The 22,830-nt window shown below is 47.8% G+C and overlaps 1 protein-coding gene across 2 annotated transcripts in view; it reads left to right on the top strand.

Annotated features, from left to right (window-relative positions):
* The first annotated feature begins 6,761 nt into the window (after window positions 1-6,761).
* LOC137541144 (uncharacterized protein C16orf96 homolog) overlaps window positions 6,762-22,830 on the top strand; it is a 134,084-nt gene continuing 118,015 nt past the window's right edge. Inside the window, exon 1 of one of the 2 annotated variants that reach the window (XM_068262298.1) lies at window positions 6,762-7,722. In XM_068262298.1, coding sequence (XP_068118399.1) covers window positions 7,321-7,722 — 402 coding nt within the window. In that variant the 5' untranslated portion in view covers window positions 6,762-7,320. The remainder of the gene's footprint in view (window positions 7,723-22,830) is intronic. The other variant, XM_068262299.1, reaches the window with a different exon arrangement.

Here is a 22,830-nt window from a genome sequence, read left to right as displayed (position 1 = left end):
GCAGGGCGCAGCGGACCAAATTGTGACACCTCCACGGCCTGCAGGCAGGCCTCCTGCCACCTCCTCTCCTCCTGCTACATGCTCTTCGCTGTCCTCCTCCTCCTCCTTGGCTGAGTGGCAGTTCTCCTCTCCAGCTACACAGCCCCAGCTCCGCAGGGCCTATGCTGCATGCCAGGTACGACGGTGTCACGCCATCTTAGACATGGCTTGTCTCAAAGCGGAGAGTCACACTGGAGCAGCTCTCCTGGCTGCTCTTAAGAAACAGGTGGATGAGTGGCTGACCCCGCACCACCTGGAGATAGGCAACGTGGTGTGCGACAACGGCAGCAATCTGCTTGCCGCTTTGCATATGGGGAAGCTGACACACATACCCTGCATGGCACATGTCATGAATCTAGTGGTTCAAAGATTTGTGGCAAAGTACCCTGGCTTAGCGGATGTCCTGAAGCAGGCCAGGAAGTTCTGTGGGCATTTGAGGCGCTCTTACACAGCCATGGCACGATTTGCAGAAATTCAGCGTAAAAACAACATGCCGGTGAGACGCCTCATTTGCGATAGCCCCACTCGCTGGAACTCGACCCTGCTCATGTTCTCCCGCCTGCTAGAACAGAAGAAAGCCGTCACCCAGTACCTCTACAACTGGAGTAGAACGAAACAGTCTGGGAAGATGGGGATGTTCTGGCCCGACAACTGGACACTGATGAAAAATGCATGCAGGCTCATGCGGCCGTTTGAGGAGGTGACCAACCTGGTGAGCCGCAGTGAGGGCACCATCAGCGACTTAATTCCCTACGCGTACTTCTTGGAGCGTGCTGTGCGTAGAGTGGCGGATGAAGCTGCGAATGAGCGTGACCAGGAACCGTTACGGCAGGAACAGGCATGGGACCAATTTTCATCAGACCCAGCTGTTTCCTCAACACCTGCGGCAGCACAGAGGGGGGAGGAGGAGGAAGAAGAGAGGTCGTGTGCAGAAGACGAGTCAGACTCAGAGGATGATGAGCAAGGTGTTTCTTTGGGGGAGGAGGAGGAGGAGGAGGATGGGACAGCGGCAGGAGAACAACCGCAGCAGGCGTCGCAGGGGGCTTGTGCTGCTCAACCTTCCCGTGGTATTGTTCGCGGCTGGGGGGAGGAGGTTGACTTACCTGACGTCACTGAGGAAGAGCAAGAGGAGATGGAGGGTACTGGATCCGACTTTGTGCAGATGTCGTCTTTTATGCTGTCCTGCCTGTTGAGGGACCCCCGTATAAAAAACCTCAAGGGGAATGAGCTGTACTGGGTGGCCACACTACTAGACCCTCGGTACAGGCACAAAGTGGCGGACCTGTTACCAACTCACCGGAAGGTGGAAAGGATGCAGCACATGCAGAACCAGCTGTCAACTATGCTTTACAATGCCTTTAAGGGTGATGTGACAGCACAACGCCAGCAAGGTACCACTGCCACTAATCCTCCTCCCGTGTCCACTCCACGCAGTCAAAGACAGGACGCTCCAGCGATCTCATGGTGATGTCGGACATGCGGACGTTCTTTAGTCCAACGCCTCGCCGTAGCCCTTCCGGATCCACCCTCCACCAACGCCTGGACCGGCAGGTAGCCGACTACCTGGCCTTAAGTGTGGATGTAGACACTGCTGTGAACAGCGATGAGGAACCCTTGAACTACTGGGTGCGCAGGCTTGACCTGTGGCCAGAGCTGTCCCAATTTGCCATCCAACTTCTCTCCTGCCCTGCCGCAAGCGTCCTCTCAGAAAGGACCTTCAGCGCAGCTGGAGGCATTGTCACAGAGAAGAGAAGTCGCCTAAGTCACAAAAGTGTTAAGTACCTCACCTTTATCAAAATGAATGAGGCATGGATCCCGGAGGGCTGCTGCCCGCCCCAAGACTAAGTCAGTCCCCGCACACACAGCATCTCTGCCTGCACGCCGTGTGACTGGCTGCCTGGCCTGCCCCAAAAAGACTAAGTCGCTCCCAGTCCCTCCACACAGCATGTCTGCCTGCAGGCCGCTTCACTACCTTCTCCGCCACCACCAACAGGGTCCGGGACTCCAGGCGGATTGCTGAATTTTTTAGGCCGCTGCTAGCAGCGGCCGCTGTAATAATTTTTATGGTGCGTGTACATGACTGCCTAATTTTTCTGGCTGCACTGAGGGCAGCTGCAACAACAAAAGAAAAGGCATGTACATGCGCCCATTCCCCTTCGTGATCATTACCTTGCCGTGGTGAAGGGGCTTGCGTATCACAATGAAGCAATGACCGGCGCCTAGACGAGTGTCTCGGGGGGCACACAAAAGATAATAAGGTCGTTGCTTCATTGTGGTCAGACCACATTTGATCAGCTGGACAGTCACTGTTCTGTCATTCAGCTACATCAGCCAGGCCGACCATATGGGCTGTAAAGCCACCAAAACCTGCACTCTCGCCATGGTGCGCACCAGTCCAGCACGGCCGTCACTAGTACAAACAGCTGTTTGCGGTGCGTTACACGGTGAGTTTGGTGTGTCAGTGTGAAGCAGTACCTTAATTACACTACCTGATTGATGTATACACATGCAAGATGTTTTAAAGCACTTTAGGCCTGTCATTTAGCATTCAATGTGATTTCTGCCCTTAAAACGCTGCTTTGCGTCAAATCCAGATTTTTCCCGGGGACTTTTGGCGTGTATCCCACTCCGCCATGCCCCCCTCCAGGTGTTAGACCCCTTGAAACATCTTTTCCATCACTTTTGTGGCCAGCATAATTATTTTTTTTTTCAAAGTTCGCATCCCCATTGAAGTCTATTGCGGTTCGCGAACTTTAACGCGAACCGAACGTTCCGCGAAAGTTCGCGAACCCGGTTCGCGAACCTAAAATCGGAGGTTCGGCCCAACTCTAATTACAATAATCAATCAGTAATCAGAAGGAAATAGAGTGTGTGTAGTGTGTACTCAGACAGTGAGTGCACACACGCAGGAGCTAGTAGCCTATGAACAGTGACTGAGTGTCCTAGACTCCTAGTACAGTAAGAGTAACAAGTAGTAACAGTAAGTAACTAACTAATTACAATAATCAATCAGTAATCAGAAGGAAATAGAGTGTGTGTAGTGTGTACTCAGACAGTGAGTGCACACACGCAGGAGCTAGTAGCCTATGAACAGTGACTGAGTGTCCTAGACTCCTAGTACAGTAAGAGTAACAAGTAGTAACAGTAAGTAACTAACTAATTACAATAATCAATCAGTAATCAGAAGGAAATAGAGTGTGTGTAGTGTGTACTCAGACAGTGAGTGCACACACGCAGGAGCTAGTAGCCTATGAACAGTGACTGAGTGTCCTAGACTCCTAGTACAGTAAGAGTAACAAGTAGTAACAGTAAGTAACTAACTAATTACAATAATCAATCACTAATCAGAAGGAAATAGAGTGTGTGTAGTGTGTAATCAGACACTGAGTGCACACACGCAGGAGCTAGTAGCCGATGAACAGTGACTGAGTGTCCTAGACTCCTAGTACAGTAAGAGTAACAAGTAGTAACAGTAAGTAACTAACTAATTACAATAATCAATCAGTAATCAGAAGGAAATAGAGTGTGTGTAGTGTGTACACAGACAGTGAGTGCACACACGCAGGAGCTAGTAGCCTATGAACAGTGACTGAGTGTCCTAGACTCCTAGTACAGTAAGAGTAACAAGTAGTAACAGTAAGTAACTAACTAATTACAATAATCAATCACTAATCAGAAGGAAATAGAGTGTGTGTAGTGTGTACACAGACAGTGAGTGCACACACGCAGGAGCTAGTAGCCTATGAACAGTGACTGAGTGTCCTAGACTCCTAGTACAGTAAGAGTAACAAGTAGTAACAGTAAGTAACTAACTAATTACAATAATCAATCAGTTATCAGAAGGAAATAGAGTGTGTGTAGTGTGTACACAGACAGTGAGTGCACACACGCAGGAGCTAGTAGCCTTAGCCTTAGCCTATGAACAGTGACAGTGAGTGTCCTAGGCTAGCCTAACTACAATACTAAATACAGAATCAATCAGTAGTAAAGGACAGCAGCAGAAATACTGGTATAGATGAGAGAAATATACTAACAGAGGACAGGAGAGAACAGCTGCCCACACAGGCAGGCCCTGAGGCCTAAAGCTGTGTAAGCCTGCAGCAGCTGTGTCTCTGTCTATGTAACACAAAAGCTACTAACTAAAATACAATGTCTATCTAACTAACAACAATATAGGTGTGTATAGGAGGTGTATGTGAGCAAAAACGCTAGGTAAATGACCACAATAGAGCACTTGCTAAGCCAAAGCACAAAGGAGCAACTCTCTCTCTGTACAAGTCTCAGGCAAGCACGGAGAAACCTAACATGGCGGCCGCTATTTATAGGGTAGGGGCTGGCCAGGGTCCCCCTCTGTGATTGGCTGCCGTCAGAGGGCCTGGGAGCCCTCTGATTGGCTCTAAGGACATCAATCTGGGCTATGACGCTATTCGAGCTCGGTACCGAGCTCGAATAGCGCCGTTTTGCTCGAATAGCTCGAATAGTAAATGGGCTATTCGAGTGTACTCGGATAGCCCATTCGAATAGCTCCAGCTATTCGGAGCTCGAATACCGAGCTCGAATAGCTGAGAAAGAGCTCGAATATTCGAGCTACTCGAATATTCGAGCTCTGCTGAGCACCACTGATCAGAGTACGCTGGCTGGACAGGTGTGAACAGAGCCAGCCCAGCATGTCAGGATGCATGGAAGGTAATATGAGAGGAGAGGGGGGAGAGAGAGGAGAAGGAAGGAGCTGGGGAGTAGTGATGTCCGGTTCATGAGTGATCGGTTCATTTGAACCGGTTCTTTCCTATTAGTCGAGTGATCCGACTCATCACACTGAACCGAATCAGTTCAGTGGATGAGTCGGGAACTGCAGCTGCACAGGGTCCTTTTCCACTGCAAAACCTGACCAATTTTGGTGTGCGTTTTTTGTGCGTTTTTTTATGCGTTTGTGTTTCTGATCGGCAAGTGTTGTCTTTGAAAATAGATGCTAGTGGTTAAATCAATACAAAACGCAAAGCGTTTTTCATGCGTTCCTATACTTTACATTGAAACGCAAAACACATCATAATCGCACAGACATGCGTTTGCATTTCTTGTCAATCAGAACGCAGCAGTGGAAAAAGCCACCCAGGATTATTATTTTAAACAGGCTGCACTTAAAGCACCTCTGTCGCAAAAACCTTAAAATGTAAAATACATGTAAACATATACAAATTAGAAGTATGTTTCTTCAAGAGTAAAATGAGCCATAAATTACTTTTCTCCTATGTTGCTGTCACTTACAGTAAGTAGTAGAAATCTGACATTACTGACAGGTTTTGGACTAGCCCATCTTCTCATAGGGGGTTCTCAGAGTTTTCTTTATTTTTAAAAGCGCTTAGTGAGGGCAGTTGCTCCGTCCAACTGCCAAAATAGTATACGGTGAGCAGGGAAGCTGGCCAGCATCATTGTATAAATCTTTTTCAGGGAATCTCTTTATAAAGAATAAAAGCCATGCTGAGAATCCCCCATGAAGAGATGGACTAGCCCAAAACCTGTTAATGTCAGATTTCTACTACCTACTGTAAGTGACAGCAACATAGGAGACAAGTCATTTATGGCTCATTTTACTCGGGAAGAAATGTACTTCTTATTTGTATGCATTTTACATTTTAAGATTTTCGTGACAGTTCCACTTTAAGAATCAGCAAATGCATGTGTTTTGCATTTTTTGCAAAAACGCAGCTAGTGGAAAAGGGCCCACACACACAGCTGAAGGAGGAGGAGCCAGGAGGAGGAATGATCAGGTTCTTTTTAATGCATTGAATCTAATTAATCGATTCATTGAAAAGAGCCGGACTTCCCATCACTACTGGGGAGTGTCTGCAGAAATGTCATGTCACTGTTGATGTTGCCCCCTGAGCTGGAGGGAGGGCAGAGTTCTCAGTGCCCTGATGTCTCTGCTGTATGGAAGTGATGGGAAGTCCGACTCTTTCCTATGAATCGATTCATTCGATTCAATCCATTAAACCAGCTCATGAACCGAATCATTTGATTCATTTCACTGGAGAGGGTGTGGCTAGCAGTAACTGGTTGCTAGTCACGCCCCTCCCCTGCTAATTGGCCCAGACATGTATTATTCCTCCGTAGTTAGTGGAAGGGACGCCTTGGAAGCAGTACACCAGGTATGTATGACCTGTACACTTTGCCGGTGCTCAGTCTCCACCGGATTGCCCAAGCGGTCGCTGGTTCACCATAAACAAACGAAGAAAAGACGGCACACAATTGGCTGCAAAACTGTTGCTGTGTATTATGGAGCAAATCACTGCATTATTATTATTATTCCTCCTCCTGGCTCCTCCTCCTTCAGCGTGCAGCTGCAGTTCCTGACTTATCCACTGAACTGATTTGGTTCAGTGTGATGAGTCGGATCACTCGACTCACAGGAAAGAACCGGTTCAAATGAACCGATCACTCATGAACCGGACATCACTACTCTCCAGCTCCTTCCTTCTCTCTCTCCCCCCTCTCCTCTCATATTACTCTCCATGCATCCTGACATGCTGGGCTGGCTCTCTTCACACCTGTCCAGCCAGCATACTCTGATGTCTGTTAAAATCACTCATGAACCAGACATCAGCATCTCAGGAAAGAGCCGGCTCAAATGAACCAATCACTCATGAACCGGACATCAGACTCACAGGAAAGAAACGGCTCAAATGAACCAATCACTCATGAGCCAGACATCAGCCGTTAGTAACTGGCACCTGAAACTGTCATTTGGACAAACTGTCCCTAGGCAGAGGCTTGGTGGTGCCTGAGTCAGCTAGGCATGGTGTAACATAACACTCCAGCAGCAGCGAGCAAACAATATGGACATACTTTAAGCACTCCTTCCTATCGGCTGACAGCTTCCATGGTACAACTCTGACATCTTACAGCTTGCATGGCACAGTGCTGACATCTCACCGTCTGGGTGGCACAGCGCTGACATCTCACCGTCTGGGTGGCACAGTGCTGACATCTCACCGTCTGGGTGGCACAGCGCTGACATCTCACCGACCGTCTGGGTGGCACAGTGCTGACATTGCACCGTCTGGGTGGCACTGTGCTGACATCTCATCGTCTGGGTGGCACTGTGCAGACATCTGGCAGTCTGGGTGGCACAGTGCTGACATCTCACCGTCTGGGTGGCACAGTGCTGACATCTCACCGTCTGGGTGGCACAGTGCTGATATTTCAATATATTCTTCATTCACGTCCCTGCGTTTTGTTTCGATTTTTGCAAAGCCTGTTAAACTTTACTGGAAGCTGAATGCCATGGCAACAGCCATCAAACTTTTTGAGTTGGTAAATGTGTCCATTGGCACTCCTGAAGTTGGGGCAGTTAATTTTAATGGCCTCCACGCTCTTCTTCATGCCATAATAAAACACCTAAACATCCAGGAGGTCACAGTGGAGATCCCAGAAGAAGACAATAGTTTCTACAAGTCCCCTAGAGGGCTGCTAAAAACAAACGACAAGGTGGCAGCGGTCTCCCATCAGAGGGATCAGAAAGTCCCGAATGCAGAACCTCAATTGGGGGCATTGAATGGTTGGCCCACTGGATCAGATTTGATTGCGAAAGCAAGATTACAAGGGAGCACACCAGCCATTGAAGATATGTGGAATATGATGCAGATGCAGAAAAGGCTTGAGGCGAACGAGGATGGAGTCAGCCAGGTACAGAAAATTACTTCTCATACATTTACAGAGCAGATTTCATATCCAGCAATAGCCAGGGCCGGTTCTCTCATGAAGCAAGGTGAAACATTTGCATCAGACGGCGAAAATACAGGGGCAGCATGTTTGTACTGTATTTACACTAACAGCATGTTGTCAGAGTAGGAGAACACAAGACTCACAGCCAGCCAGGTGCTATTGTGTTGAGCTGCAGTATGTCATGTGAGAACATTAAATGAAGAGTAAATTGCCGGGTGCTGTGTGATCATTCCAAATCGGGTGGGGGTGAGGGGGACATCCTCACAAGTTTGTCTCAAGCAGCAAAACATCTACAACCGGCCCTGGTAATAACATGTAATTGTTGTAATAGGGGAGCAGTTTTCACACTCAGAAATCAATGGTAACTGACTGCATTAGTGTTGGACAAGTAAAGGAGAACTGTAGTGAGAGGTATATGGAGGCTGCCATATTGATTTCCTTTTACGCAATACCAGTTACCTGGCAGCCCTGCTGAGCTATCTGCCTGCAGAATCACACCAGAAACAAGCATGCAGCTAATCTTGTCAGATCTGACAAAAATGTCAGAAACGCCTGATCTGCTGCATGCTTGTTCAGGGTCTAGGGCAAAAAGTATTAGAGGCAGAGGATCAGCAGGAGAGCCAGGCAACTGGTATTGCTTAGAAGAAAATCAATATGGCAGCCTATATCTACCTCTCACTACAGTTCTCCTTTAAATAGAAACATTGCTGAGATGTACAAGTGTAGATGTGCAGTAGAAACGTGAAAGGAAAATTAGTCACGCTTCAACTATATGTGCAGACAAAACTCTTTAAAAAAAATCTGTTCCTGATGCCTGATGTACACGAGATTATCTTTGCTTCACTAGTCTCCTCTGCATTTCAGATTAGTTGGTCAGCACGGTGCGAAATAGGAAATTTTGTTGCCCAGAGAGCCGCAGAAGGTTTGGCCGCTGCCAGAGGCCCCCATACAAATATCGTTTACAGCAGGAAATGTTTTTGCTTTAAACAATATTTTGCAGGTTTTTTTGCAGCGACGGCAGTTAAAAGGACCATGAGGTGTCAGACTTATTACTATTATTATTATTAATTGTATTTATAAAGCACCAACATATTACGTAGACTTATGGAAGCTGCCATATTTATTTCCTTTTAAACAATACTAGTTGCCTGGCAGCGCTGCTGATCTTCCTGGTCAGTAGGGTCTAAATCACACACCTGAAATAGGCGTGCAGCTAATCTTGTCAGATTTGTCATAGACATCTGATCTGCAGCATGCTTGTTCAGGGGCTATGGCTTAAAGTATGAAAGTATTAGAGGCAGAGAATCAGCAGGACAGTCAGGTAATGTGCAATATATATAAGAAAACAAACATGTCAGTCTCCACGGGTACCGTGGTAGTGGGACTTAAGGTTAGACATGGGGGAGGGGTGCCGTTGGGTTTAACCACTGAAGGACCACAGCCCTCCCCCCTCCAGTGACCAGGCTATTGTTTACAATTCAGTGCTAGCTGATCCCCCCGGTTGGTGGGCTCTGATCGTTGCTGCACGCTTTTTTTTTATAAAATTGTATATTTTTTCAAAAACAAATTTCCGGAATTCCGCCCTCCCCCCACCAGCCAATCAGGGCGATCCTCTCTTACTCTCTTATAGGCATCAGCTTAAGAGAGGGGATTGTGTTCAGAGCCTCTCCAGGTGACCGCCGAGTGACACTGTTGTCCCCTGTACAGTGCTGCCATAGATTGCAGCGCTGTACAATGTAAATAAACCACGGTTTCGCCATCTAACAGTCTCCTAGTGGCAACTGCCCCTGGTAGACTGATGACGGAGCTGAGCTCCGTCACTCAAGCTCATTGTTTTAATTGTTTTATTTTGCTGCCTGAAAGGGTTAATATCTAGGCATGGAAGTGACAGCTTCTGTCTTGTCGGGAATATAGTAACATCACTGATAAGCAAATTACAGCCATAAAAGTTTTCCTGGCAGAATACAACTTCTGAGGGCAGGGAGAGATAAAATACATGAACTATTGACCTTTTTCTAGCTCTGGGACACTTAATAGGCTGCCACTGATTAGAAACTGTATAATATTCAACCTACTTTGTAAATGTTTAAATATAAAATAAAACCCTGGGATGCTTAAAAGAAGGCCTTTTTAAGGAGAAGGAGCATAAATATAATTTTTTATTTCATCAGTTTATTTTCACTTTAAGGTTAGGCATCAGCAGGAGGGTTAGTTAGGGTTAGGCATCAGCAGGAGGGTTAGTTAGGGTTAGGCACCAGCAGGAGGGTTAGTTAGAGTTAGGCACCAGCAGGAGGGTTGGTTTGGGTTATGCATCAGCAGGAGGGTTAGTTAGGGTTATGCACCAGCAGGAGGGTTGGTTAGAGTTATGCATCAGCAGGAGGGTTGGTTAGGGTTAGGCACCAGCAGGGGGGTTGGTTAGGGTTATGCATCAGCAGGAGGGTTAGTTAGGCATCAGCAGGAGGGTTAGTTAGGGTTATGCATAAGCAGGAGGGTGAGTTAGGGTTATGCATCAGCAGGAGGGTTAGTTAGGGTTATGCACCAGCAGGAGGGTTAGTTAGGGTTATGCATCAGCAGGAGGGTTGGTTAGGCATTAGCAGGAGGGTTAGTTAGGCATCAGCAGGAGGGTTAGTTAGGGTTAAGCATCAGCAGGAGGGTTGGTTAAGCATCAGCAGGAGGGTTAGTTAGGGTTAGGCATCAGCAGGAGGGTTAGTTAGGGTTAGGCACCAGCAGGAGGGTTAGTTAGAGTTAGGCACCAGCAGGAGGGTTGGTTAGGGTTATGCATCAGCAGGAGGGTTGGTTAGGGTTATGCATCAGCAGGAGGGTTAGTTAGGGTTAAGCATCAGCAGGAGGGTTAGTTAGAGTTATGCACCAGCAAGAGGGTTGGTTAGGGTTAGGCACCAGCAGGGGGGTTGGTTAGGGTTATGCATCAGCAGGAGGGTTAGTTAGGCATCAGCGGGAGGGTTAGTTAGGGTTATGCATAAGCAGGAGGGTTAGTTAGGGTTATGCATCAGCAGGAGGGTTAGTTAGGGTTATGCACCAGCAAGAGGGTTAGTTAGGGTTATGCATCAGCAGGAGGGTTGGTTAGGCATCAGCAGGAGGGTTAGTTAGGCATCAGCAGGAGGGTTAGTTATTGTTAAGCATCAGCAGGAGGGTTGGTTAGGCATCAGCAGGAGGGCTAGTTAGGGTTAGGCATCAGGAGGAGGGTTAGTTAGGGTTAGGCACCAGCAGGAGGGTTAGTTAGAGTTAGGCACCAGCAGGAGGGTTGGTTAGGGTTAGGCATCAGCAGGAGGGTTGGTTAGTGTTATGCATCAGCAGGAGGGTTAGTTAGGGTTATGCATCAGCAGGAGGGTTAGTTAGGGTTATGCACCAGCAAGAGGGTTGGTTAGGGTTAGGCACCAGCAGGGGGGTTGGTTAGGGTTATGCATCAGCAGGAGGGTTAGTTAGGCATCAGCGGGAGGGTTAGTTAGGGTTATGCATCAGCAGGAGGGTTAGTTAGGGTTATGCATCAGCAGGAGGGTTAGTTAGGGTTATGCATCAGCAGGAGGGTTAGTTAGGGTTATGCACCAGCAGGAGGGTTAGTTAGGGTTATGCACCAGCAGGAGGGTTAGTTAGGGTTATGCATCAGCAGGAGGGTTAGTTAGGCATCAGCAGGAGGATTAGTTAGGGTTAAGCATCAGCAGGAGGGTTGGTTAGGGTTATGCATCAGCAGGAGGGTTAGTTAGGCATCAGCAGGAGGGTTAGTTAGGGTTATGTATCAGCAGGAGGGTTGGTTAGGGTTATGCATCAGCAGGAGGGTTGGTTAGGATTATGCATCAGCTGGAGGGTTGGTTAGGGTTATGCATCAGCAGGAGGGTTGGTTAGGGTTATGCACCAGCAGGAGGGTTGGTTAGGGTTATGCACCAGCAGGAGGGTTGGTTAGGGTTATGCATCAGCAGGAGGGTTGGTTAGGGTTATGCATCAGCAGGAGGGTTGGTTAGTGTTATGCACCAGCAGGAGGGTTGGTTAGGGTTAGGCATCAGCAGGAGGTTTGGTTAGGGTTATGCATCAGCAGGAGGGTTGGTTAGGGTTATGCATCAGCAGGAGGGTTAGTTAGGGTTATGCATCAGCAGGAGGGTTAGTTAGGGTTATGCACCAGCAGGAGGGTTGGTTAGGGTTATGCACCAGCAGGAGGGTTGGTTAGGATTATGCATCAGCAGGAGGGTTGGTTAGGGTTATGCATCAGCAGGAGGGTTGGTTAGGGTTATGCATCAGTAGGAGGGTTGGTTAGGGTTATGCATCAGTAGGAGGGTTGGTTAGGGTTATGCATCAGCAGGAGGGTTGGTTAGGGTTATGCATCAGCAGGAGGGTTAGTTAGGGTTATGCATCAGCAGGAGGGTTGGTTAGGGTTATGCACCAGCAGGAGGGTTAGTTAGGGTTATGCATCAGCAGGAGGGTTGGTTAGGGTTATGCACCAGCTGGAGGGTTGGTTAGGGTTATGCATCAGCAGGAGGGTTGGTTAGGGTTATGCACCAGCAGGAGGGTTGGTTAGGGTTATGCATCAGCAGGAGGGTTAGTTAGGGTTGTGCATCAGCAGGAGGGTTAGTTAGGGTTATGCATCAGCAGAAGGGTTAGTTAGGGTTATGCATAGGGATGGTCGGAATGCCAATCTCCGATTCCGCGGTAATTCCGCATTCCGTCATGTACCAATTACCGATTCCGCTTTCCGCTACCAATTTCCGCATTCCAATGCGCAATTTCCGCTGGAAATCGCGGAAATTTGAAAATTTGGTGTTTCTAGGACTTACGGGAGCTTTGCTATTAACCGCTAAAGTCGGCAGATTTTTACTGTAATGTAAAATGCAGAAAATAGGCAGAAGCAGATTTTCTGCATTTTACATTACAGTAAAAATCCGCCGACTTTAGCGGAGAAAAAGGGACGGAGAAATTCGTACGGGCTGTGGTAAAGTGGTTAAATATACGCGTTGGAAGTTAATCTTAATTATCCTTGACATGGGCCTAATGAAATTAGACACAATGCCTTGAAAAGCAGACAGTACAGAATGGGTATGCTGATTTTGCAGTGCAACGGAGCAATGGTCTGCATAGCATCCTTTTCTCATTCGCTGCTTGGAAACTCTGCAAATCAGCGACTTTAAAGAGACCCCCACACAGGGAAGAATGTAGCTTAAATAGCACTGAAACCATAAGAGACATGGATAATCATTTACAAACTGTCCCCAGGGGAGCATCAAATATGTCATTCACTAACTCCTGGGTATCATTATTTCTTTATTGCATGTAACTCCTAGCAGTCCCTAGTGTGGCTTGTACGCCTTTAGTCGGTCAAAGTGCAAAGACTGTTCGGGTGTACAAACAGTTTCCCTACCTGTGGTCACCCCAATCTTTTTTTCTGTCTTAAAGGGACACTTAAAGAGGAACTCCAATGAAAATAATGTAATAAAAAAGTGCTTCATTTTTACAATAATTATGTATAAATTATTTAGTCAGTGTTTGCCCATTGTAAAATCTTTTAAATCCCTGATTTACATTCTGACATTTGTTACATGGTGACATTTTTACTGTTGGTAGGTGATGTACCGTATTTTCCGCCGTATAAGACGCTCCGGAATATAAGACGCACCCAAGTTTGGAGGGCAAAAACCAGGGGAAAAAAATACTAAACCTGGTGCGTCCATATTCCAGGAGCGTCTTGTACATAACCTTGTGTGTCCTCATGTGTGCTCCTGTGCCCCCCATATCCTCATGTGTCCTTCTGTGTGTCCTCCTGTGCCCCCATGTGTCCTTCTGTGCCCCCCATGTGTCCTCCTGTGTGTCCTCATGTGTGCTCCTGTGCCCCCCATATCCTCATGTGTCCTTCTGTGTGTCCTCCTGTGCCCCCATGTGTCCTTCTGTGCCCCCCATGTGTCCTCCTGTGTGTCCTCATGTGCCCCCCCATGTGTCCTTCTGTGCCCCCTCATGTGTGCTTCTGTGCCCTCCATATGTCCTCCTGTGCCCTCCATATGTCCTCCTGTGCCCCCATGTGTCCTCCTGTGCCCCCCATGTGCTCTTCATGTGTCCTCCTGTGCCCCCCATGTGTCCTCATGTGCTCCCCCATGTGTCCTGTGTGTCCTTATGTGCCCCCTCATGTGTGCTTCTGTGCCCTCCATATGTCCTCCTGTGGCCCCCAATGTGTCCTCATTTGCCCCTCATGTCACCTCTTTGCCCCCCATATGTCCTCCTGTGGCCCCCAATGTGTCCTCATTTGCCCCTCATGTCACCTTTGTGCCCCCCATATGTCCTCCTGTGGCCCCCAATGTGTCCTCATTTGCCCCTCATGTCACCTCTGTGCCCCCCATATGTCCTCCTGTGGCCCCCAATGTGTCCTCATTTGCCCCTCATGTTGCCTCTGTGACCCCCATGTCCTCCAGTCCTGTGGCCCCCAATGTGTCTCCACTTGCCCCTCATATCGCCTCTGTCCCCCCATGTGTCCTCCTGTGGCCCCCTGCCTTCCTCCCTCCCACCCGAGTTTTCTGATCCCCCCCGTCCGTCCCCGAGTGTCAATAGCGGCAACTTACCTTTCACATGCTCCCGCGCCGATCCCACATAATTGTGCTGCCCCCCGCTAGCATGCGCTCCCTCCCCCTTGCGGATCTGGCCCCCCCGGGTGTGTGAAGTAGCGGCAGCTTACCTCCACGATGCGCCCGCGATGACTGGAGACATCCCTCTCCCCGGCACTTCGCGCTCTAGTGACTGGCTTGAACTGATGACGCACAGTTCAAGCCAGTCACTTGAGCGCGAAGTGCCGGGGAGAAGGATGTCTCCAGTCATCGCGGGCGCATCGTGGAGGTAAGCTGCCGCTGCTGATTCACACACCCGGGGGGGCCAGATCCGCAAGGGGGAGGGAGCGCATGCTAGCGGGGGGCAGCACAATTATGTGGGATCGGCGCGGGAGCATGTGAAAGGTAAGTTGCCGCTATTGACACTCGGGGACGGACGGGGGGATCAGAAAACTCGGGCGGGCGGGCGGGAGGGAGGGAGGAAGGAAGGCACCCAAGCAGGCACTGAAAGGCAGGGAATCCCCGACATGGCGGCGGGTCGGCGGTTCGTATCGGCGGGCGTTCGTAAGTCGGGGATTCCCTGCCTTTGCCGTATAAGACGCAGGGACTTTTTCTCCCTATTTTTGGGGGAGAAAAAGTGCGTCTTATACGGCGAAAAATACGGTAGCTGCTGCATGCTTTTTTGGCAGTTGGATACAGCTGTAAACAGCTATTTCCCACAATGCAGCAAGGTTCACAGACAGGAAACTGCCAGGAGTACCACGGTCCTCAGAGGTTTTTGTGGGAGGGGTTTCACCACAATATCAGCCATACAGCGCCCCCTGATGGTCTATATGAGAAAAGGAATAGATTTCTCATGGGGAAGGGGGTATCAGCTACTGATTGGGATGAAGTTCAATTCTTGGTCACTGTTTAAGTGACCCTTTAAAGTACCCCTGAACTTTTTATTTAGATCAAAGTAATTTTATTACTGCTTTAGTTGTGGTGCTGTGTCATATGTAACAGCACCAGCCTCCCCACAGGACCAATAGAGAGCTAATACTGCAGTTAAGGGAGGGCCCCTTGGGGCCCTGATGCAGTCGCTACCTCTGCACGCCCTATTGCTACTCCCCTGTACCCAACTTCAGTTACACCCAGGCCTTTACTGTGCAAGGTATTGGAGCTGAATGCAGAGTGAGCGAATAAACTTCCAGGCCAGGGACGGCGCCAGGGGGGTGCTATTGGGTGCTGAAGCACCCCCTAAATTTATCCAAGCACCCACTAAAAAAACAGGTGCTAAAAAAACAGCCCCAACTCCATGGCACTTACGTGCTGTCCTTGCTGTGTGCGGCCAACGTCAGACGTTACGTGCGCAGTGCACGCTGACGTGACGTCACTCGACCAGGCAGCATAAAACTGCAAACGCCGCATGTGTTGGCGTGGTGTTGGCGTGGTGAAGGCGGGGGCGAGAGCGGTGACGAAAGCGGAGACGAGAGCCGGATTGTTGTTGTTGTGAGTCACTGTGTCCCCCCAGCCAGTTCAGCGCAGGCATCGGGCGGGAGGGGGGGGGGTTGGGTCCCATCTGGGGACTGCCCAACTGGGCCCTGGGGACTTTGCCTGCCTGCTGCCCGGCTGCCGCTACATGGGCCACTGGGCCTAGCTAGGCTGGCTGCCTGGCTATAGCACTGGAATATACTCCAGCACTTTACCACGCCCCTCTTTTGATGGCCACGCCCTATTTTGTTGGCCACACCCTCTTTTTTGCCCCCCCCCCCCAAATTCGACGCGCGCCACAATACTTAGCCCCCCTGCAAAATTAGTCAGTACCTGCAGAGCACCCCCCCCCCCCCCAAAAAAAAACCTGGAGCCATCACTGTTCCAGGCCTAAACAAGGATACGGAGTAGCAGAGTCCAGTAACAGTCCAGGGTCATACACGGGTAAGCAGAAATATCGCAGTACAGGAAGGCTAGGCAGAAGAGAGCAGGGATGAGCAGAAACCACGCCAGTGCAAATTTACGCATCGTAGTTTGTAGGTGAAGTTTCAAAACTGCGCTTACGAATTAACGCGTAGCACAATACCGCTACGCGTAGTTTATGCCCACTATGCATAGGTAACATGTGTATTGCGTAGTGAACTACGAATGCGTTACTCGCGTCTAATATTCCGCTTGCGATTGTATGCTTACAAATTTACGCATTGGAAATGGTAACGTACGCATAGAAGAGTTCCCGTTATAAGCATTTAAAGAGGAATTAATGCGTAAAATTTTCTGCATACGGGCATAAGCATTCGCATACAATACACTTCGCACTATGCATAATTGCGTATTTTAACGCCTATTCTACGAAATGCACACGAAGTGAATATTTGATTTCGAAGCTGTAGTTTGGCGAAGCGTAATTGCGTAAAACTACGCGTAGTTCCAGCAGAGCAAAGTTGGCTGACTACGACCATCCCTGGAAGAGAGGTCAAAGAATGTATCCCAGGTCAAACCAGGCAACAGACAAGGCCGGTCCAACAACAAGTAGAGGTCAAACTCCAGATAATCCAATATAACAAGAGCAGGAATACAGAGCACCCAACAACTAGCAAACTAGAGCAATCACAGGCAAGATCCAAGTCTCACAGCAAGGTTTAAATACTGACAGCATCCAATCAGTGGCCGGTCACATGCACACAACAACCAATCACACGCAGGCATTAATCAGCTGACAGCGAGATCAGCTGACACAGGTGGCAATACATGCCAGCTGACCCAAGCAGTACTGATCAGCAAAACCTCCTGACAGTGTGTCAGCCATAGCACACTGGCCAAGAGCATTGCCTCTGATGTGAGAGACCAGGGTTCAATCCCAGGCAGGGTCAGCATACATCATTTTATATTTAATACATTAAACCCCTGCCTGAGTGTCAGCTGACTATACTGTTTGCTGACGCTACCTCTGTCGCCGCCTCAGACCATACTGCGGCCGAGAGGAGCGAGACATCCGCCCACCAGTATGCGCATCACCAACGGAGGACGGCTGCCGAGATGCAGAAGTGCCAGGACGCGAGACGCTCTTGGCAGAGACGGCCCGACGCTGAATCCTGGAGGTAAGTTCCTTACAGCAACGCACTCTCCAATTTGCTTTACCCAAAAACCTATCTCAATGCTGGAAAAGATACAGGGAGCTCAATAATTCAAATTGATAACACAAGAGTAGGATTATCACAAACCTGTAAATGATATTCACGATTTTAGGGGTCGGTGTAGCCTTTGTGGTTGACAGAATATATATTATATATATATACTGTATGTGTGTAACACTGCCTAAAACTGGCGATTAAAAGTCGGGATCACGGCAGGGAGCGGCAGAAATGGCAAAGAGATCCAGGATCCAGGAGATCACAGTGACTCGATTGGGATGTTTTTTATTGTACAAATCGGACAGTACAGATTCTCTTTAATATACGCGCCCCACGTGGTTGCCGGGGTAACATGAGAGCATGTGTGACGTCACGTACACCCACGTATGCGCCGGCAACCACGTGGGGCCCGAAGCCGGCGGCGGATGCGGAAAAGGTAAAGTATACTGTACCAGGCACAAATGGGGGGGTTAGTGGTGGACTTACCTCCCCAAAATAGACAGACAGAGGCGCTAAGCTTGTACTGAGAACGTAAGAGTCGAGCCCACGAAACGCGTTGTATCTATCCGGAGTATTTCAATAAATCGGTTTTGTTGAATTAAGCTACATTTTTCTGTGTCTATTTTGGGGAGGTAAGTCCACCACTAACCCCCCATTGCTCTCTTTGAAAACATTTTATCCTACTTTTATACTTTTGGCGCCTCTGTACAACTGTACAATGCACCCAATCGAGCATGTTGGCCCGACATCTTGCAGCATGTCGCATTGATATATGCGACCAATGTCAGCTTGAAATTGGTCACATCGGCGGTTGGACATGCTCTTGGCGGCACAGATCTTTATTTGATTATATTAATTGAAATTGATGGTCGATCGGCCGCAAAGTCGCCTGATGTATGGAGATCTTAACTCCCTTGTAATCAGAGCAGATAAGGTTCCTTTTTTTGCTGAATTGCGGTCCCCATAAAACTGTGGCCACTACCACAGGGAATAATTCCATGAGCACAATGTTTTTTTGTGCCCCCCCCCCCCCCCCCCATTTTTCAATGTTTTAGGCCAAGCCCCAATGCACCCCCTCCTGTCCCAAAAGCTAACAAAACCAGTGCTGCCAGCTGCGTCTGTCCAGTATTGTAAAGGGTCATCCGCAACAAAGCTCTCTTGCTAAACCATGCGTGCGTTACATTCCAACAAAAAATTAGACATCTAGAAGGACGTAGCTCAGGTGAGTATGTGAAAATGGTGATTTATATCCTTGAACCGGCTCCTGGAAAATACCCTATAAAATTAAAGGGAACATGAACTGAGTAAAATTATTTAAAATAAACACATGATGTAGCTGCAAATGAATATTCTATACTAACCTCACCATCAGCTCCTCTCAGAAGCTCACCATTTTCTTCTTATGGTGATCCCTGCCAGTGCTGACAATATTTTGTCAGAACTGAAACATACCAGTTGCTGTCAGTTATATATCAGCTACTGTCAGTTACAACTGAATGTGCAACGTAATGTCCATGTTCCCTATGACTCAAGTGGGTGATATGACAATTTAACAGCCTGCTGACCAGGAAGCGGTTATGGGGTAATGGCCTTTTTTAAAATGGAGGACGGAGAATTCCACTGATCACAGAGGACAAACAGGGCGCAGGTGAGGAGAAAGAGATTGAGGAGTAGACTACATGGGAGTTAAGTAACTGTAACTTCTTGTCGATTTTATTCACAGCACAGGCAGTCTGATCCCCGGGAATTCTAAACAGATAATCCAGGCCCACCGTATTCTCTGTGGCCAGGGAAACACTGAAAAACTCACATAAATCGCAAAACATCTGCAATAAACTACTATTGCACTACTGGGGGGCTGAAAAATACAAAATCGTCTAAGTAATGACAAACAGACTTACATCCAGATTCATTGTAAATCACTCACTCCAGAAAAGAAGAGAGAGACTCAAAATAAGAACAGGACAGAGAATAGGCAGACATTTAAAGCAGATTCGAGATGAAAAACTAACTATAAGCAGTAACTTGTCTATATATCTTATCTAAAGTTCAGATAGTTTACACAGCAAATCTAGCTGCAAACAGCTTTAACAGTTTATGATTATTTCTTCCTGTGATACAATGAGGGCAGCCATGTTCTGTTTGTCACATTGTCACAGGCTGAGGGCTGGAGATGCTATCAGCTTGCCTGTGTGTAAATTCAGTCCCCTCTCCTCCTCCCTCCTCCCCTCTGCCTCTGAAATCTCTGGCTAGTAACCTCCTCCTCCTCCTGCCCAGACTGAATCCCATAAGCGCTTGCTACAGTGCCAAGGCACAAAAGGAGCTGTGGGCAAGGCTTGTTCAGTTTATAGGGAATTAGAGTATTAAAACAAAACAAAAAAAAGTATTTGGCTTGAGGAATGCCCTATAAACTATATGAAAGGAACACAATTATGCAATGAGTAAAAGTTTATCTCGGATCCACTTTAACATAAGAATAATAAATGTCAAAACAAAAGTCTAAAGAGACAAAAAGACAATCAGGATGAATTGGTAGCAGTCTAAATGCCAACTGAACACGAGCTTTAGCCATCAGCGCACCCACTACTAACGGTCAAGAGGAACTCCAGTGAAATTAATGTAATAAAAAAAAGTTCTTCATTTTTACAATAATTATGTATAAATGATGATTTAGTCAGTGTTTGCCCATTGTAACATCTTTTAAATCCCTGATTTACATTCTGACATTTATTACATGGTGACATTTTTACTGCTGGCAGGTGATGTAGCTGCTGCTTGCTGTTTTGACAGTTGGAAACAGCTGTAAACAGCTATTTCCCACAATGCAACAAGGTTCACAGACAGGAACCTGCCAGGAGTACCACGGTCCTCAGAGTTTCTTGTGGGAGGGGTTTCACCACAATATCAGCCATACAGCGCCCCCTGATGGTCTGTTTGTGAAAAGGAATAGATCTCTCATGGGAAAGGGGGTATCAGCTACTGATTGGGATAAAGTTGAATTCTTGGTCACAGTTTCTCTTTAACTAATGCTTTCTAAAGAGATGCATAAGACACAGATAAGTTCTCATCTATATCACCATTTAGCATTTTACCTTTGGGGTGGGATATATGATGAATAAGCCAATAAATGTTGGGTTTCTAAGTATTAATGAAGACACTCAATAAATGCTTTTGTTGGCGAGCTCATAAATGGACCCGCCAACCTACCTTTAGCAATTTCCTTGCATTTTTTTCCTTCACTGCATCTGGTAATAAGACAGCTGACTTTATCTGCCAGGATACAACCTGGGTTTTGAAAGGTGGGAAAATGTGAGCCCACCAAAAACCCTCAGGCCTCATTCACATTACACGCGTTGCCATCCGAATTTCGGGAGGCAGAAACGCACGACTGATGTCCGCACTGCACGCATTGAGGACCAGTGCGGTCTGGGAACGCATGCTGCACGCATTTTTTGCCCAAACGCATGGCTGTCCCATTCACTACAGTGAATGGGAATCAGCCACGCAACGCATGCGAACGCAGATGGCATGCGTTCATACGCGTTGCAGTTCCGATCACACGGTCATCTGCGTTGGTAATTTGAACCAGGCCTTACTGGGGTTGGCACTTTTCTTAAAAAGATCCTTTGTAACAACAACTCACCAGATAAGCCCCACTGCTAAAGCAGATTCATGTTTAAATCGGCAAGTATTCAGCTACTTGCATACTGCCTTATTAAAGGAGCACTATGGCGAAAAACTGTAACATTTAAAATATATGCAAAAATAGACAAATAAGAAGTGCGTTTTTTTCCAGAGAAAATGAGCCAGAAATTCTTTTTCTCCTATGTTGCTGTCCCTTACAGTAGGCAGTAGAAATCTGGCAGAAGCGACAGGTTTTGGACTAGTCCATCTCTTCATGGGGGGATTCTCAGGGATTTATTTATTTTCAAAAGCACTTAGTGAATGGCAGTTGCTCTGTCCAACTACCAAAAAACTGTGTAGCGAGCAGGGAAGCTGTTTATATGCTTTTTAGGGAATATCTTTATAAAGAATAAAAGCCTTGCTGAGAATCCCCTATGAAGAGATGGACTAGTCCAAAACCTGTCGCTTCTGTCAGATTTCTACTACCTACTGTAAGTGACAGCAGCATAGGAGAAAAGTAATTTAGGCCTCTTGCACACTGCAAGCGATTCCGATTCAGATTCCGCTTTTTAATCAGTTTTTACATCCGATTCAGATTCCGATTTGCAGTTTGCTCCCTGCACACTGCAAATCGGAATCTGAATCGGATGTAAAAACTGATTAAAAAGCGGAATCTGAAACGGAATCACTTGCAGTGTGCAAGAGGCCTTATGGCTCTTTTTACTCTGGAAAAAAATGTACTTCTTATTTGTTTATGTTTGCACATATTTTTCGCCATAGTGCCCCTTTAAATAAAAAACAGATCCCTTTACGCATCGTCCCTAGATGTGTACGATTAGCTTTAGGAGGAACAGGGTTGGGTTGGGGTAACACACTAGGCAGAATCTAATATGCGTTCCCCATAGCACATAGTGGTAAACACATATGTGATTCTGCCTAGTGTGATCCTACCCTTAAGCTGGCCATACACTGGCCCGATTTGCCGCCGTTTCGACAGCAGATTCAATCACTGGGATCGAATCTGCTGCCAATCGTTCGCGCTACACGTCGAATTTCGATCCATTTTGTCCGATCCCGTCGATCGCTCCGTGCGGAAAATTAGCGTCGATCGCCCGCGGGTAGAGAGCGCGTCGCTAGCGGCGCTCAAGTGCCCGATGACCGACGCAATAGAGCGGCAATACATTACCTGCTCCGCCGGCGCGACTACCCCCGGTCACCGCTGCTCCGTTTCCGCGCTGGTCTCCGTGTCCGCGCTGGTCTCCGGCATGCTTCAGTTCCTCCTGCCCGGCAGGAAGTTTAAACAGTAGAGGGCGCTCTACTGTTTAAACTTCCTGCCGGACAGGAAGAAGCAAAGCATGCTGGACCTGGAGACCAGAGCGCAGACAGAGCAGCGGTGACCGGGGGGAGTCGCGCCGGCGGAGCAGGTAATGTATGCAGGGGGGGGGGGGTGAGCGGCGGCAGCACCACCACCACAACAGATTGTGAACGGTTTCAGGCTGAAATCGATTCACAATCTATTTGTAGTAAAGGTGGCCATACAATCCCTCTCTGATCAGATTCGATCAGGGAGGGATCTATCTGTTGGTCGAATCTGATGGCAAATTGACCAGTGTATGGCCACCTTTAAGCTTCCATACAGTCATGAAAAAGATCTGATTGCCTATTCACATTTACAATCTGCATTATTTCAGCAGTAAGGGACTTCTTTGTCCTTTTTACCTACCCTCTCTTCTTCTCTGAGGAACAAAACAGTCACTTCCCTAGTTAAATTATTTAGCAGGACCCCCCCTTGGGTCTCATTA

The sequence above is a fragment of the Hyperolius riggenbachi genome, chromosome 12 (genome assembly GCF_040937935.1).
Source record: "Hyperolius riggenbachi isolate aHypRig1 chromosome 12, aHypRig1.pri, whole genome shotgun sequence".
Taxonomy (NCBI): Eukaryota; Metazoa; Chordata; class Amphibia; order Anura; family Hyperoliidae; genus Hyperolius; species Hyperolius riggenbachi.
Note: the sequence above shows the minus strand (reverse complement) of the source record. Positions and strands in the feature narration are given on the sequence as shown.